At 35.3% G+C, this 17690-nt stretch overlaps 1 protein-coding gene across 1 annotated transcript in view; it reads right to left on the bottom strand.

The window, feature by feature from the left end:
* Positions 1-15025: 15025 nt before the first annotated feature.
* The window catches only part of TMEM68 (transmembrane protein 68), a 37099-nt gene continuing 34434 nt past the window's right edge, over positions 15026-17690 (bottom strand). Inside the window, exon 8 of the mRNA XM_012661457.1 lies at positions 15026-15299. Within this exon, the coding sequence (XP_012516911.1) occupies positions 15195-15299 (105 nt within the window). The 3' untranslated portion in view covers positions 15026-15194. The remainder of the gene's footprint in view (positions 15300-17690) is intronic.

The following is a 17690-nucleotide window of genomic DNA, read 5'->3' as shown; positions in this document are numbered from 1 at the left end:
TTGACATAAATGACCAACCATTCCAGTGTGTTCAATGTGTATCCTTTTATTTTGTATGTTTTCACAAAATACGTACTATTTTGGAATGCATACATGGCATAACTCATTATGTTCCTTACTGTATTTTTTGCTCAGCACAATGTTTTTAAGGTCTGTTCATACTGCTTTGTTTACATTTAGCCAGTTTCTTCCAACTGTTTTTGGCATACTCCATGCAGGCGTCCATGTTTTCAGACCCTGGACAGTCAGGTTAGCATCAACTCTGCCCTACCGCAAGCAATGCTGTGATGAACCTCCTCCGTGTGCCCCTGCAGACTATGTGGGAAGTTTTTGGAGTATATGTCCCAAACTGAAGCCACTGGATCACTGGGAATGCATATTCTTAATACAACTAGGTACTGACAAGTTGCTCTGCAGAACTCCTAAATCACCCCTTGAGCCCGAGAGTACCTGAGGGTTCCTGTATTCCACGTCACTACAATCCTTCACATTCTCCACTTCTCTAATTTTTGCCAGCCTAAAATAATATATCATTATTGTTTCAATTTGCATCTTTGGGGTTAACTAGAAAATTTGAGCATCTTTTCATAAGCTTTTGGCCTTTCGGGTTTCCTCTTCTCTAAATTGCCTTTTCTCCTATTTTTCTGTGGTTCCTGTATTTTTCTTCTGTGTCAATTTATAGACGTTCCTCCTATGTATAGATATTGGTACTTTGTCAATTTCAGATATTGTAAATAATTTCCTCCAAGCTGTTAACTTTATCCTTAATTCTAATGTGAGCAAATCCATCCTTTTTTATTGTCCTGTGTTTATACTTTTGAGGTTTTGTTTAAGAAGTTCCTTCTCATCTCTAGGTCACGAAATGCTGTTAACATTTCTTTTATTAACTATTTATACTTTCACCATTCACAGTTAGCTCCATAATCCATATTGAGTTCACCTTTGTAAGTGATGTGAGGTAGGGATCAGTTTTTGTTTTCTTCATATTTCTGCCTGTTTCCTCAACATAATTACAAATAATTTTTCCCCCCATGGTATTTTTTATTGTACTTTGAGTTCCCACATATCCATACATCTTTCTCTGATCTTCCTATTCTTTCCCATAGCTTTGTTTTACTATTCTTATGCTAATGTCTTAGCATTTGGCCAAAATCCAACATTTAATTTTATCTTGAACCTTTAGAAGAATGAATAGCTGAACACCTATCTGTCATCTCTTGAATTCATGTGTGATCAACAAAATGTGATATTTCAGATTAAAACCTAATCTGCATAATAGCATCAGCAATAAAAAAGACATTCTGATTTTTAAAAATTTTTTAATTTGAGGTATGGTATAGTTTACATACAATAAAATATATAAGATCTTAATTGCACAGCATAATAATTTTTAAGATATATATAGATCTTTTTTTACCCAAATCAATGTAGGGAATATTTTCAACATCCCGGAAGGCTATATCCATTTTCTTTCACACAATAAACCCCAAAGGTAACCATTACTCTTATATCTGTCACTATAGGTTGGTTTTTTTTACTCTTGACTTTCACACAAATGGCTCATACAATTTTTAGTCTTTCATGTCTGATTTCTTTCACTTACCAATAAGTCTGTGTTGGTGCATATAGCAATAGTTTATTTTTTTCCAATGCTCTATTGTGTAAGTATATTATAATTTATCCATTCTACTATTGATAGCCACTACTATTGATAGACAGTTTGGGGATTTTATGACTAAAGCTCCTATGAACACACACTTTGGAGGACATAAGCCCTTATTTCTGGTTTCAGGCAGTGTGTAAATGTTTACCTTTAGAAGATGCTACCAATGGGTTTTGGATTCAGATATTATTAATATCCAAACAATTGCTTTCAAATATTGATAAGTATTTTACCAGGATAGAAATTTTTTAAGTGTACTGTGTGTAGATATATAAGTGTATATTTTTATTATAAGAGTAAAAGCACTTGATTTATGAATAAAAACTATTATAAAGAACTTTAAAATGGTTAAATAAATGAGGAAATCAAATCATTGACAGCTAATGAGAATATTAAGAGAGAGCACATCCACAAGATAATTTAAGGAAAAACTTTTATATAATTTGAGTCAAAAATGTTTATAAATAATGTAAACTAAAGATTAAATTATATCAAGGGTCTAATCATTATATTTAGTGTACTAGTATTATGACATTAAACAAAGTAACCTTTGGGTAATGGACTTACCTATGATAACCTACTAAGAAATCAATCTTTCAAGAAAAAGCATATTTGCAAAACATTTACAACTTATAAGGGTGAATTAAAAGCAGAATGTCAACTTTACAACCTTAAAATTTTATGAGGAGATAAACTCCAAAATCATTTTTAACAATTCTGTGCATAATCATCTTCACTTTTATACAAAAATGCAGATTAGCCTTCTTTGGCAGAAATATGACATAAACGATTCTGTGTTCTTTCCCGAACACCACATCAGGAGGCACAGAATGATCGTTTGTGTCATCAGTGGTGTGGTAACTTTGGTTGCTTAGTTAAGATGGCTTCCACCATTCTTCCCTGTAAAGTACCTATTTCTCCCTTTTTAATGAATAAGTACTTTATGGAGAGATACTTTGAGACTATGTGTATATCTGTTCCTTATCAAAGTCTCACGCACTAGTTTCTTTTTTCATCACTGTGCAGGATACAGGATAAAACTCAGAAGCCTCCCAAAGTGAGAAAGAGCTTTCTCCATAAAGCTGCAACTCCAGAGGGCAGAGACCCTCACATAATGCGTCATGCAGAAGGGAACCTTCTTGTCTGGTTGATGCTGGAAGGCGAAGGGAAATTCTCTTAGGCTATGTAACCACAAATAAGGTTTTTGTTTGGTTTGGTTGGGTTGGGGAGGGAGATGGAGCAAATTGACACATTACATGTGGCCCAAAAAGAGCCTCAGGCTAAGAAATTAACTTAAGATATTCCAGGATGGTAGTGTCCTCAGGCAATTGGTAAAAGCTAATCATTTATGGAGGAAAACAAACTTAAACTAGACCTATCAGAATACCCATAGACAAAGTTCCAAGATAAATAAGCTCACATTCGAAAGCAAAAAAATCACTGAAAAAAAAAAAAAACAAAGCATCATGAGTTTCTCAACCTGGGCATTATTGGGCAGGATAAGGTATTGTGTTGTGCTGTGCCTTGTAGAATGTTTACTAGCACCCTTGGCCTACACCAAATAGGTATTAGTACTACCCTCCCCTACTCCCCAGCTATAACAACCAAAAACGTCTCCAGACTTGGGTAAATGTGTGGTTAAGAAGTGCTTAGTTAACAAGGCTATTGTAATGAGAACAGTTGGTACTGGCACAAGAACAGGGACATTGACCAGTGGAACAGAACTGAGAACCCAGATATAAAACCATCCTCATATAGCCATCTAATCTTTGACAAAGCAGACAAAAACATACACTGGGGAAAAGAATCCTTATTCAATCAATGGTGCTGGGAAAACCGGATAGCCACATGTAGAAGACTGAATCAGGATCCACACCTTTCACCTCTCACAAAAATCAACTCACGGTGGGTAACAGACTTAAATCTAAGATGTGAAACGATTAGAATTCTAGAAAAAAATATTGGAAAAATCCTTATAGACATTGGCCTAGGCAAAGAATTTATGAAGAAGACCCCAAAGGCAATCACAGCAACAACCAAAATAAATAAATGGGACCTGATCAAATTAAAAAGCTGCACAGCCAAAGAAACTGTCACGAGAGCAAACAGACAACCTACAGAATGGGAGAAAATTTTCACATGCTACACATCCGATAAAGGGCTGATAACTAGAATCTACTTAGAACTCAGGAAAATCAGCAAGAAAAAAATCAAACAACCCTATGAAAAAGTGGGCAAAGGACATGAACAGAAACTTTTCAAAAGAAGACAGAATAACGGCCTACAAACATATGAAAAGATGCTCAACATCTCTAATCATCAGGAAAATGCAAATCAAAACCACAATGAGATATTACTTATCTCCAGTGACACTGGCCTTTATCAAAAAGTCCCAAAACAATAAATGTTGGCGCGGATGCGGAGAGACAGGAACACTCATACACTGCTGGTGGGACTGCAAACTAGTACAACCTCTGTGGAAAGCAATATGGAGATACCTTAAAGAGATACAAGTAGAACTACCATTTGATCCAACAATCCCATTACTGGGCATCTACCCAAAAGAACAAAAGTCACTATAAAAAAGACACCTGCACTCGAATGTTCATAGCAGCACAATTCACAATTGCAAAGATGTGGAAACAACCCAAGTGTCCACCAATACATGAGTGAATTAATAAAATGTGGTATATGTATACCATGGAGTACTATTCAGCTATAAGAAACAATGGTGATATAGCACCTCTTGTATTCTCCTGGATAGAGCTGGAACCCATTCTAGTAAGTGAAGTATCCCAAGAATGGAAAAATAAGCACCACATGTACTCACCAGCAAATTGGTTTCACTGATCAACACCTAAGTGCACATATAAGAATGACATTTATTGGATGTCAGGCAAGGGGGAGGGGGGAAGGGGAAGGAGGGGACGGGTATATGCATACATAATGAGTGTGCACTATCCGGGGGATGGACACGCTTGAAGCTCTGACTTGGCAGGGGAAGGGGGGTAAGGGCAACATACGTAACCTAAACATCTGTACCCCCATAATATGCTGAAATAAAAACAAAGAAAAGAAAATATTTGATTGGTTACAGTTAAAAAAAAAAAGTGCTGAGTTAGAACAGTGAGACAGAACTCACAGTAGCATCAGATGTTCAAAATCTTCAGATTTGGAGGTTCTCAGCATATTAAATTCAATAAATAAAATGCATCTAATAATTAGAAAGAGGCTTTAAAATGTGATATAGAAACAAGAGGCTATAAATTCTGATCAAACAGAATTTTTCTGAAAAAAGCAAAAAAGTTTATAGAAATATAAAAGCTAAATGTAATATTGAAATTGTAAACTCAATAGATGTGTTAAATAGCAGAATAGACAATGCTGAAACCAAAGTTAGTGAACTGGATTACATATCAGAAGAAACTGCTGAGAATGAAGCATAGAGAAAAAAAATGGAAAATATAAAAGGAAAATTAAGGGGCATGGAGGGAAAAATGAGAAGGTCTAACCTATGTCTACTGCTTTCTGGAAGAAGATAATGGACAGAAAAGAAAAAGAGCAGAAATAGACTTTTAAAAATACTTGATCAGTCCAAAAGAAGTCAAGAGAGAAGAAACGAAAACATATAAAACAGAAAGGAAAACTTAAAGGAAAAAAGTAAATCTACACACATAAGCCCAAATGTATCAGTAATTATTTTAAATTTAAATGGATGAAATGAAATATATTAGTTAGCAAAAAAAGACAGGATTGTCAGACAGACCTGTAAAATAAAACCTAACTACTAATATATTGCTTGCAAGTAACACAGTGTAAACATAAGAGTAAAGATAAGTTGAATGTTAAAGAATGAAAAAAGAAAGTGAACACAAACCCAAAGAAAGCTGGTGTAGCTATACTAACAGCAAAGTCAATTTGAAGGTAAGAAATATTGCTAGAGATAATGAGTGATATTTAATACCGATAAAAAGGATCAATTAATCAGGAAGGTATACACATTCTCAATGTGTATGCACTTAAAAACATAGCTTCCAAATATATAAAGCAAAAATGGAGCTAAAATGAGAGTTAAACCCACTAACAGATACAGGAAATTTAAACAGCACAATGAACAAAGTTATAATATAATGACATATATAAAACCAAATATAGACATATATAGAACACTTCATTCAAGATTGAAAGAGTTAAAATTATGTCTAAGTGCCCATGGAACATTTGCCAAATATTGGCTATGTGCTGAACCCTAAAGCACATATCAAATGATCGAAACCATTCAAGTATGTTCACTGATCACAGTGGAATTAAGGTAGAAATCAACTAAAACAAACAAACAAACAAACAAAGAAACAAACAAAAACAAATTAGCCAGGCAGTGGTATGTGCAGTAGTCCCAGCTATTCAGGAGGCTGAGGTGGGAGGATCACTTGAGCCCAGAAGTTCAAATCCAGCCTGGGCAACAGAGTAAGACCTCACCTTTAAAAAAAAACTCAGAAAATTCTTAAATGTCTGGAAATTAAGCAATACAAAATACTCCAGGAAATAAAGCAGAAAACATCACAAAAATTAGATTTTTTAATTGAATCATTTTAAAAATGACATAAAATTTGTGAGATACATTTAAAGCAGAGCTTAGAAATAAATGTATGACTTTAAGTGCATGTATTAGAAAAGAAGAAAGACTGAAATATCAAGAGTCCAAATGTCCACCTCAAGAAGTTATAAAAACTAATTAATCATAAAGAAAGCAGGGTCAGGTGTGGTGGCTCATGCCTGTAATCCCAGCACTTTGGGAGGCCAAGGCAGGAGGATTGCTTGAGCCCAGGAGGTTGAGACCAGCCTGGGCAACATAGCAAGACCCCCATCTCTACAAAATAAAAATTAGCTGGGTGTGCTGGCATGCACCTGTATTCCCAGATACTCAGGAGGCTGAGGTGGGAGGATGGCTTGAGCCCAGGTGTTCTAGGTTGCAGTGAGCTATGATCCAGCGACTGCACTCCGGCTTGGGTGACAGAGCAAGACTCTGTCTCTGAAAAAAAATAAAGAAAGAAAGTAGAAAAAAGGAAATAATAGATAAAGCAGAAACTCCTGAAGGAAAAAAAAAAACATAAATAGGAAGAAAAACAACAACAAAAAAAGAAGACTGAAAAGAACAATGAAACTAAATTCTCAATAGCAAGGATTGGCAAACTACAATCAAACCCAGCCCAACACCTCTTTTGAACACCTGTTTTTGTATGGTCCACAAATTAAGAATTGTTTTTACATTTTTAATTGTTGGCGGGGGGTGGGGATCAGAAGAAGAAGACTTTGTGGCACATGAAATTCAAATTTCATTGTCTATAGTTTTATCAGGACATAGTCATGCTTATTTGTCTACATATTGTCTATGGCTATTTGCACAATATAATGGCAGAGTTGAGTAGTCACAATAGAGACTCTGTGGCCTGCGAAGCCTAAAATATTTTCTCTCTGTCTCTTTACAGCTTTTTGACCGTTGACATATAGCAATGCTTGAGTATATACACTTAAAAACAATCTACTGATTAAAAACTTAAAAAGCGAATAAACAGGCAATCAATCAATTTACATATTTTGAACTTTGCTGTTTCAGTTAGGATTAGTTTGTAGCCCACAACACCTAATACAGTAACTGTAAAAAGCCACATTTACAGAAAAAGCTTGACAACCCCTGTTCTATGGTATGAAGGCAGAGAGAGAGGGAGAGAAAGACATTTAAAAAGAATGAGAAGGCACAAATTACTAATATTAGGAATGAAAGGAAGGAACATCACTACAAATTCTACAAGATAATATGAACAATTTCATGACAATTTTAGGGAAATTGACAAATTTCTAGATTAACATCTTACCAAAACTTACCAAGAAGTAATAGAAAAACCGTACCAAGAAGAAAACCCCATCTACAGAAAACCCAAATTACAGAAAGTAAACTTGTAAGTAAAAACCTTAAACAAAGAAAACTCCAAGACCAGATGGCCTCAATGGAAAATTCTTCTATTTGTTTAAGGAAGAAACACAATACTACAGAAATTCTTCCAGAGTATAGAAAAGCTCATTTTTATGAGTTTTATCCAAAATAATCTCAATACAAAAACCTGACAAAAACATTAAAAGAAATAAAAATTACAGCCATATGTACCTATATATTATAGTCACTTTGGGATAAATTATATTTTCAAAATTTAAACATTTAAAGACTAAAAACAAAACAGAAAGAAAAATCACTTAAAAATAAAATACATAAATTTCCAGGTTAAAAGAATCCATCAAGTACCCATCTCATATTAGAGAAGAGGTAATAATAGGATAAGCAAATAGCTGTTCGAGTGAATTAAATGAGATGATCAAGAAGAAAAACTGTTTCACAGATACTGAATTGAAATCTAAAATAATATGATAAAGCCACCCAGAATGCCAAAATTACCTTACTACCACAACCAGCTGATATGTAGAAGTCAATATGTGCCATATGGAAGAGATTTATAGGTTCACATCTATTCTTTCAGTTACATTCATGCAGACAGGCATCCTCTTGGAATATGAAAAAATAATCATACAAAACCAAGGATGTATGCCTTCACCACATCTATTCAACATAGCATCAGAAGCTCTAACCAGTGCTATTAGGCAAACAAAAGAAATAAAAGGTATCCAATGTGGAAAGGAGGAAGTAAAATTATCTTTGTTCACAGGTAATGTGATCTTAAAACTTGAAAACCTATAGATTGCACATACAAAAAGACTATCACAGCTAATATATGAATTCAGCAAAGTTGATAACACAAAATCAACACATAGAAATCAGTTGCATTTCTAACAATGAACAGTTAAAAAAATTAAGAAAACAGTTCTATTTACAATACTATCAAAAAGAATAAACTACTTAGAAATAGACTTAAGCAAGGAGATGAAAGATGTGTACACTGAAAACTACAAAACTTTGCTTGAAGATATTAAAGACATAAATAAATGGAAAGATATTCCATGCTTATGGATTAGAAGATTTAGTATTAAGATGACAGGACTATCCAAAGCAATCTACAAATTCAATGCAATCCCTCTCAAATTCCCAATGGCTTTCTTTTTGTTTATTTGTTTTTGCAGAAACAGAAAAACTCATCCTAAAATTCATAGGGAATCTCAAGGGCCCCCAAATAGGCAAAACAATAGTGAAAAAAAAAGATTTTTTTAAACAAAAGAGTTTGAGTATTGGAAACAAGATGGAAGAGTCACACTTCCTGATTTCAAAAGTTACTACAAAGCTACAGTAATCAAAACAGTGTGCTATTGGCATAAGAACATACAGACCAATGGAATAGAATAGGGAGCCCAGAAATAAACCCTTGCATATATGGTCAGTTGATTTTCAACAAGGATGCCAAGACCATTCAATGGGGGATAAGATAGTCTTTTCAACAAATGGTGCTGGGAAAACTGGATATTTGTCTGCAAAATAATGAAGTTGGACCTTTACCTTACATTGTATGCAAAAATTAGTTAAATGAATCAAAGATCTAAATGCAAAAGCTAAAACTTATAAAACTCTTAGAAGTAAACAGGAAAATATTAATGACTTGAATTTGGCAATGATTCCTAGGATATGACACCAAAAACAAAGGCAAAAAAAAAGAGGAAGAAAAATAGTTAAATTGGATCTCATTAAAAATTTTTGTGCATCAAAGGACACTATCAAGAGAGTAAAAAGACAACACACAGAAAGGGAGAAAATATTTGCAAATTATACATCTGTTAAGAGACTAATATCCAGAATATATAAAGAACTCCAGAAACTCAACATGAACAAAAAACCCAATTCAAAAACAGACAAAAGACTTGAATAGACATTTCTCCAAAAAAAGATATGGAAATGGCCAATAAGGACATGAAAAGATGCTCAACTTCACTAATCATTAGGGAAATGCAAGTTAAAACCACAATGAGATATTACTTCATACTAGTCATAGGATGGCCATTATAAAAAAAAGTGGAAAATAACCAATGTTAGTTACGGATGTAGATAAATTGGAACCCTTGTGCATTGCTGACAAGAATGTAAAACGGTGCACTCTTTGTGGAAAAGTTCAGGGGTTCCTCAAAAAGTTAAACTTAACATTATTACCACATGATCCAGCAATCCCACTTCTAGGTGTATACCCAAGAGAATTAAAAACAGGGGCTCAAACATATGCCTGTACACCAGTGTTCATAGAAACATTATTCACAATCACCAAAAAGTAGAAACAACCCAAATGTTCATCAAAACAGACGAATAAACAAAATATGGCATATACATATAATGAGGTTACTGGTCTTTATTACCAGTTCCTGGGACAGAGTTCCTAAACCCTTTGGAATCTGCTGAGTTAGGAATGTCTCTTGTATGTTAACTAACTCATAGCAGTGGGCCTCTAGATAGCTTGAGGGTGGGGGCTGGTTCCCAGAAGAACCAACTACAGTACTTAATCAGAGGATTAGAACTTTCAGCCCCTCCCCCAGCCTCATGGGCAGGAAAACAGGGTAGAGATTGAGTTCAGTCACCAATGGCCAATGATTCAATGAATCACGCCCCATGAGATCTGGGGGAAGCTTCTGGGTTGGTGAACATGTTGATGTGCTGAGAGGGTGGTGCACCCAGACAGGGCACAGAAGCTCTGCACCTCCATCCACATACCTTGCTCTCTTCCCCTGAGTTGTATCCTTTAAAATAAAACTTAAGAATAGCACTTTCCTGAGTTCTGTGACTTGTTCTAGCAAATTATCAAACCTGAGTGGAAGTCATGGGAACGACTAAATTGGTAGTTGGCCAGGCAGAAATAGGGTAGCTTGTGTTCATGGAAAGAAGCCCAAACTCTGTAAAATAGTTTAAAGAGGTTTATTCTGAGTCAGTGTATGTGACCATGGCCCAGGGAGCCACATCCAAGAAGTCTTGAGCAAGTGAGGCTGTCAGGTTACAGTTTGGTTTTACACATTTTAGGGAGACAGGAATTGTAGGTAAAATCATAAACCAATATGTGGAAGGTGTACATTGGTTTGGGCCCAAAAAAGTGCGACATCTTGAAGAAAGGGGGCTCACAGGTTACAGGTGGGTTCAAAGATTCTTTGATTTGTAATTGGGTAAAGAAATAAAGCTTCGTCTAAAGGCTTGGTCTATTTTAAGTTAAGGTAAGGAAGTCTGTTAATCAGAGACAAGCCCCAATATACTCAAGAGATCTGTTCAGCAACTTGATGGCCTGCAGGTGATTTAAACTTTTCACTGCGTGGCCTTAGGTCCTGTTAATAATTCAGTATCTTAATGTCACAAAGAGTCTCTTTTGTCAGTCTTATGATCTGTTTTAACATTAATGCTGGTTAATTGTTGTATCTAAACTCCAAAAGGGAGGGAGTATGAGGAGGTGTGTCCGACCCTGTGGGACCGCACCCTTACCCTGTGGGTTCTGTGCTAACTCAGAGGAGTTGGTGTCAGAATTGAATTGAATTTTGGGACATCCAGTTGGTGCTGCAAGGTTGGAGAATTGGTGTCGCAATGATGTATTTGGTGTCACAAAAGACACCAAACAATAACGCTAAGTGAAATAAGCTAGACACAAAAGGACAATATTGATTCCACTTATATGGGGTACGCAGAGTAGGCAAATTCATTCTGACAGAAAGTAGGAAAGTGGTTAGCAGGGGCTGAGTAGAGGGAGGAATGGAGCGTTACTGTTTAATGGGTACGGAGTGTCTGTAATGATGAAAAAGTTCTGGAACTGGATAGTGGTGATGGTTCCACAACATTGTGAATGTACCTGATGCCAGTGAATCATACACTTAAAAATGGCAAAAATGATAAATTTAATGTTACGTATATTTTATAAGAAAAGTAACACAAATATATATTTTTAAAAATAATGATCATGTACACAAATATAAAAACATAACCCACTTACCTCTGTAAACATCTTTTAGTGGTTCATAAATGCTATCAGCTTCAGAGGGTCTCATATTTAAACCACTTAAAAGTGCATGCATAACTCTTTGAATAAAAGATGAATCCCATGAGGCCATACTTGTAATAAGTAAGGGGTGGAGGGAGAAATTGGAAAGCTCTTTCTTATAGAATGCCAACTAATAAATGTAGAATATGTGTCAGAAAATCACACTCTTAAACCCCCTAGAGTAATAATTTATTCATGCAAGAATCAATTTAAAGGATGCTAAAGCTGGTGAGTGCAAGTTTGATGAGGAACAGATATACACAGTCATGTACCACTTAATATTTCAGTTAAACTACAGACCACATATACAATGGTGATCCCATAATATTATAATAGCGTAGTTTTACTGCACCTTTTCCATGTTTAGATACATTTAGATACACAAATACTTACCATGGTGTTACAATTGCCTACAATATTCAGTACAGTGACACATTACACAGGTTTGCAGCTAGAAGCAATAGGTTGTACCATACAGCTGAGGTGTGTGGTAGCCTATACCATCTAGGCTTTTGCAAGTACACTCTATGTTTGCACAATGAAATTGCCTAACAATGTATTTCTCACAACATATCCCTGTGGTTAAGCAACACATGACTGTACATAGTCTCAAAGTATCTGTTCATAAACTTACTCATTACAGAGGGAAAATTATTCACTTCACAGGGAAGAAACCTGGTAGATGCCGTTTTAACCAAACGGTCAAAGTTACCACCACTACTGACTCAAACCAACACCGTGTGCCTCCTGATGTGACGCCCTGCAGACAGACACAGCACCACGTGTCATGTTTCTGGGATAATGCATAACCTGAAATCAAATCATGATGAAATATCAGGCAAAAACGAATTGAGGGCTTATCCACAAAATAAATGAGTCCTCTTCTCCAAAAAGGTCACTATCATTAAAGACATATTAATAGAAGGGCTGAGGAATCATTCCAGATTAAAGGTGACTAAAGAAAATAGGAAAACTAACTGCAATGTGTGATTCTGCTATGGATGGATCAAGAAGAAAAACTGATGCAGACAATATTATTAACTGGTGAAATCTAAATATAGTGTCTGTAGCTTTAGCATTATATCAACAATAAATTTCCTGATTTTTGATCATAGTTCTGTGATTCCATAAATGGATAACTTCCACAGTCAAGATAACAGTAAGGAACATGGTATCTGCAATTTACTAGCAGATGATTCAGGAGAAAAAATACAGATATCTATGCAGAGAGACAGAGGGCAAGGGATGTGGGAAGAGAATAAAACAAATGTGACAATATCGGTGAAGAGAATATGGATAAAGAGAATATGAGGGTACTTTGCACTATCACTGCAACTTTTCTGTAAGTTTGAAATTGTTTCAAAATGAAAGTTTTAAAAAAATGGGTATGAAAAATTTCCCATAAAGCTGTGCCATGTTCATGCTTCTGGAGAGAGTCCCTTCGTGTCTCATCAGGTGCTGACTGTAAACACTCCCCAAAAAGGGTCAAGACCTAATACACCCCTCCTTTCCATCATTACTTACATTTCTATATTTAGTTGTATTCCCTGACTCTTACAACTGCAATTTAAATTGAAATAGCAAAGATAAAGATCTTATCAATCGAGATAGGAAGCATTCCTGTTAGTCTGAGTATCAGGGAACAAAAAAGCTTTTAAATAAAACAGTAAAACTTAAATACTGTAAAAATAATAGCTTTTGCTATATGAGCATTCAATGACTTTCTTTCTTCAGTTTTTAAAATGCAATGGTTGCCCCCAAACAATTTTCTCATTCATTTTGTGATTTTATTCATTCATTCTAGAAATATTTATCAATTTTGAACAAAACACTGCTCACTGCTGGAGGGGAAATAAAACCCTGCAAATAATCATTAATTGACTCTTTTCATTGACAGTGAAATTAAAATGTACTTATTACATTAGAAAGTAAGGTTTATCCATTGTGGCTGAAATAAAAGAATATGATTGCGGGTGAGAAACATGTAAAGAACAAAACGATAGGATCTGGCGGCGACATCTGTCACCACATGGATCGCCAGGGTTGATTTGGCTGATCTGGCTGGCTAGGCAGGTGTCCCCGTCCTCCCTCACCGCTCCATGTGCGTCCCTCCTGAGCTGCACACTCTGTTGAAGAGGAAGACCTTCTCCGATAGAGGAGGACCGGTCCTCGGTCAAGGGTATACGAGTAGCTGTGTTTCCCTGCTAGAACCTCCAAATAAGCTCTCAAGAATAAAACAATAAAAATCAGTTTAAAATGATAAAAAAAGTCACATATGCAATTTCGAAAATGAATTGCAATTCAGCTTTATTTTTATGTTGTTTAATTTTATATACATTACATATATCATAAATACACACTTGTAATACAAAAATCTATACAAAAACCCAAGTAATTTAACATTTAAAAAAGGGAGAGAGAGATACTGCATTTGATTTCTGACACTTTTCTGTTTAAATACTCCTTAAATTCAGTTTTCAAGACAACAAATTAAAAACCATTAATTTTCAGAGGGCTTTGTGTTCACATAAATTCATCGTTCAAGTATATTTTTATTGAAACAAAAAAACATTTCTCTGGTTGCAATTTCAAACTGGATAAGCCATGATATTGAGCAACAGCAGAGAGCTCTGCTTTCCTCAGCTTATAATCAGCTTCTAACTCGTGAAATGCAGAGGACAGTGATTTTTAACCCAACAGTATAAAATACCGTATCATAGGGCTGACAATGCACAGCACACCCTATACTGTTCGTTTACAGGGTCTCATTAAAAATATAATAAATACTAAAAGTAACAATTAGAAATTTTACTTTTCCTAATTTTTTAAAAATTCAATTTGAAAACGGTACATCTTTTTCACTGTACTTGGCCCCTGGACATCATACATGAAGGAATAATTTAAACATCTGATGAACAAAATATATACATAACTCCTAAAGAATTTTCTTATGGTTTAATTAATTCCATTGTAATTTCTACTCAGCAGTTATCACAGCAAATATAAAGAACTTAAAAATAATATTCCTCACCACAGTACTATCATGTTTTTAAAAAGTGAATTATTGAGGCACAAAAACATTACATGACTTGCCCAAAACCATGAAGGGAATGAGGTAACATGAGATAAAAGCATGTTTTTCTAACTTAAGTGATCACACTAAACTCTACCTTAAGCCATCTTCTAAAATTAGCTCAGTGTAACAGATACAGAAGTTAGCTACATTATTCAGGAATGTTTGTTTAACCTAATCTGCCATTATTAAAAAACTTAACTTTATGTATCTATATCTTTATCATACATTATTAGGAATTTATAAATAAAATATGATCATTTTCTGAATGATTAGGCATGAGTTATTATTTGACACGATTGCAAAAACAAAATTGACAATTTTAAAACAAATGAGTTCTATGAAAGATGATTAATAACATGATTTTTTAAAAAAATACTAATCATAGGACCTACAAAACTTAGAAGATAGGAACCTTAGATGCAAACACATTAATATAAATGTATTAAATCACCTTCTAATTGACCTTTTGTTTTTTATGGAAACGTTCTAACAATGCACTCATAATGTTTCCTGGTATTCTTTGGTGCTCATCAATCAAAGCTTGAACAGCATTCTTCGTCTATTAAGAAAACAAAAGAAAAACCATTATTCTTTTAGATCTCAATGTAGATCATTTATTTTGTAAAGATTTTTATACACTACTACTACTTTCAAGAAGTCCACTCTAATTTAGCCTCCACCTCCTCTCAGAATTAATGATTTCCTTTTCAGGTACACCCACAGCATATTTCTTATACTTATTATGTTAAACCTTGAATTGCAGTTGTCTGCATGGCTGTTTTCTACACCAGACTGTAAGCTCCTTAAGACACATCTTAGGGCCAGGCACAGTGGCTCACACCTGTAATCCTAGCACTTCGGGAGGCTGAGGGGGGGTTGGGTGGGGAGGCATCCCTTGGGCCCAGGAGTTCAAGACCAGCCTGGGCAACATAGCGAGACCTTATCTCTAGCAAAAATAGGAAAAATTAGCCAGCCATGGTGGCACATTCCTGTAGTCCCAGCTTATTGGGAGACTGAGGCAGGAGGATCGCTTGAGCCCAGGAGTTTGAGGTTGCAGTGAGCTACGATCACATCACTGCACTCCAGCCTAGGCAACAGAGTGAGACCCTGTCTGAAAAAAAAAAAAAAGACATATCTTAGTATTTTTCTGGCATTAAGCACAACACCACCTTACACAGGATAAACACTAATATGAACCGAAGGAAAAAAAAAAAAACAGAAGAAAAAAGTGGTAGTAAATGTTCTAGTAGGCAAATGGAAGATTCAGTCCTTTATAGCCGTTAATAAACTCTAGTGTATTTTCCTTCCATCACCATTCAGACCAAACAATTGTATAAGGCAGTGTTATAGGGAAGAGTGAGGAAAATGAAGAATGAATTGATATGCTTTCATTCATTATCTCAATTTCTAGACAGTTTCACAGGAATTTTAATTAAGTCATAGCAAGGGAAAAGTCAACTACGATATATCAAGAAATCCTCTAAAGCTATTTATTTCTATTCTATTTATGGTAAATTTCAACAACTTTTATTTTTAAATCAGTTTATGGCTATTTAAAATTTTTATTAATGTGTGTACATAGTGCATGCATATATACATATACATACTTCCTTTTTAGACCCTAACCTTTAAATAAAATTAATAAACCCTAGCCCAAAGATACATGTGAAAAATACACCCCTGTAAACCACAGTTTTCACATCTCTAAAATGAAAACTACTTCATACAGTTATTATAAGGATACAATGAAACTGAAATAACACCTTCAGGTACTTAGCACAGTGACTGACACTATGCTAAGTGTTCCATGAAGTGTGTTTCTAAAATTTTGTTCATTTATTCAGAAAATATTAGATGCTTTGGAAGCCATAATGTTAGTAAAACAAGTCTCTAATCTTAAGGAGCTCATAACTTAGTAAGAAAAATCAAGTGCAAACTAATTAAAATGTGAGATCATTTGTGATACATATCATCCGAAATGTGAAAAGAAAATATTCAGAAGTACAGACTTTAGAGCCCACTGGGTGGGCAGTGACCAGGGGAGGACACATGAACAGGGTGCTGTTTGGTGTGGGTCTCCAAGGACCTATAAGATTTCATTAATGGTGAAGGAAGGAGCATAGGGAAAGAGAATACAGGAAAAGAACTGTGTAAGGAACGCCAAGGTAGCCAGTTTGGTTCAAGTTTCAGGTACATATTCAACAGCTGGGTGATATGAGGCTTTAGAATTAGGTTTCAATTAAAGCATGAAAGGAGTTAAATAACAAGGGAAAAAGTATAGACTTTGTTTAGTATGAATTGAGGTGTCAAAGAAGGATTTTTGGGTGAAGAAATATCAGGGCTATGCATTAAGAAAATGAAACTCTTGCAAAGATCACCAATGGTCCCCTTCTTTCGCTAAATCCAATGGACAGGATTTTAATCTTCATTTTACTTGACATCTCAATCACCCATTTTTTGTACTCCCATTTGCTTCTGGAACCTCACACTCTCCTAGTTTTCCAAGAGCTCCCAGGTTTTTCCCTTTTGTTCTCTTTTTGCAGATTCATTCTCCTAAACCCAGGCATTGATTTATTCTCCAAAGGTTCAGTAATCTCATCCATTTCCACAGCTTCAGTTACTGGCCATTTGCTGATGACTCCCAAATGTCCCTCTTCAGCCCTCTCAGCTGCAGACTGGTACGTTCAATATGACTTCCCATCAATGTTTTAAAGGCACCTCAAACTCAATATATTTAATTTAAAACTGAACTAACATTCTTTCCCCCTCATACTCAGTCCTTTCCTGAACCTTCTCCTTATTTCAGCAAATGATACTACCATGAATCTAGCCAAGTAAGCCAAAAGCTAGACGTCATCCTTAAAACTCTTGCTTCTCACACACAATAGCTCAACTACCGGCAGTGCCCATTAGTTTTACTTTCTGGACACCACTCAAATCTATCCACCTC

This window comes from Propithecus coquereli, unplaced genomic scaffold (genome assembly GCF_000956105.1).
Source record: "Propithecus coquereli isolate 6110/MARCELLA unplaced genomic scaffold, Pcoq_1.0 Scaffold71, whole genome shotgun sequence".
Taxonomy (NCBI): domain Eukaryota; kingdom Metazoa; phylum Chordata; class Mammalia; order Primates; family Indriidae; genus Propithecus; species Propithecus coquereli.
The sequence above is the reverse complement of the archived record's forward strand: the minus strand, read 5'-3'. Positions and strand labels throughout refer to the sequence as shown.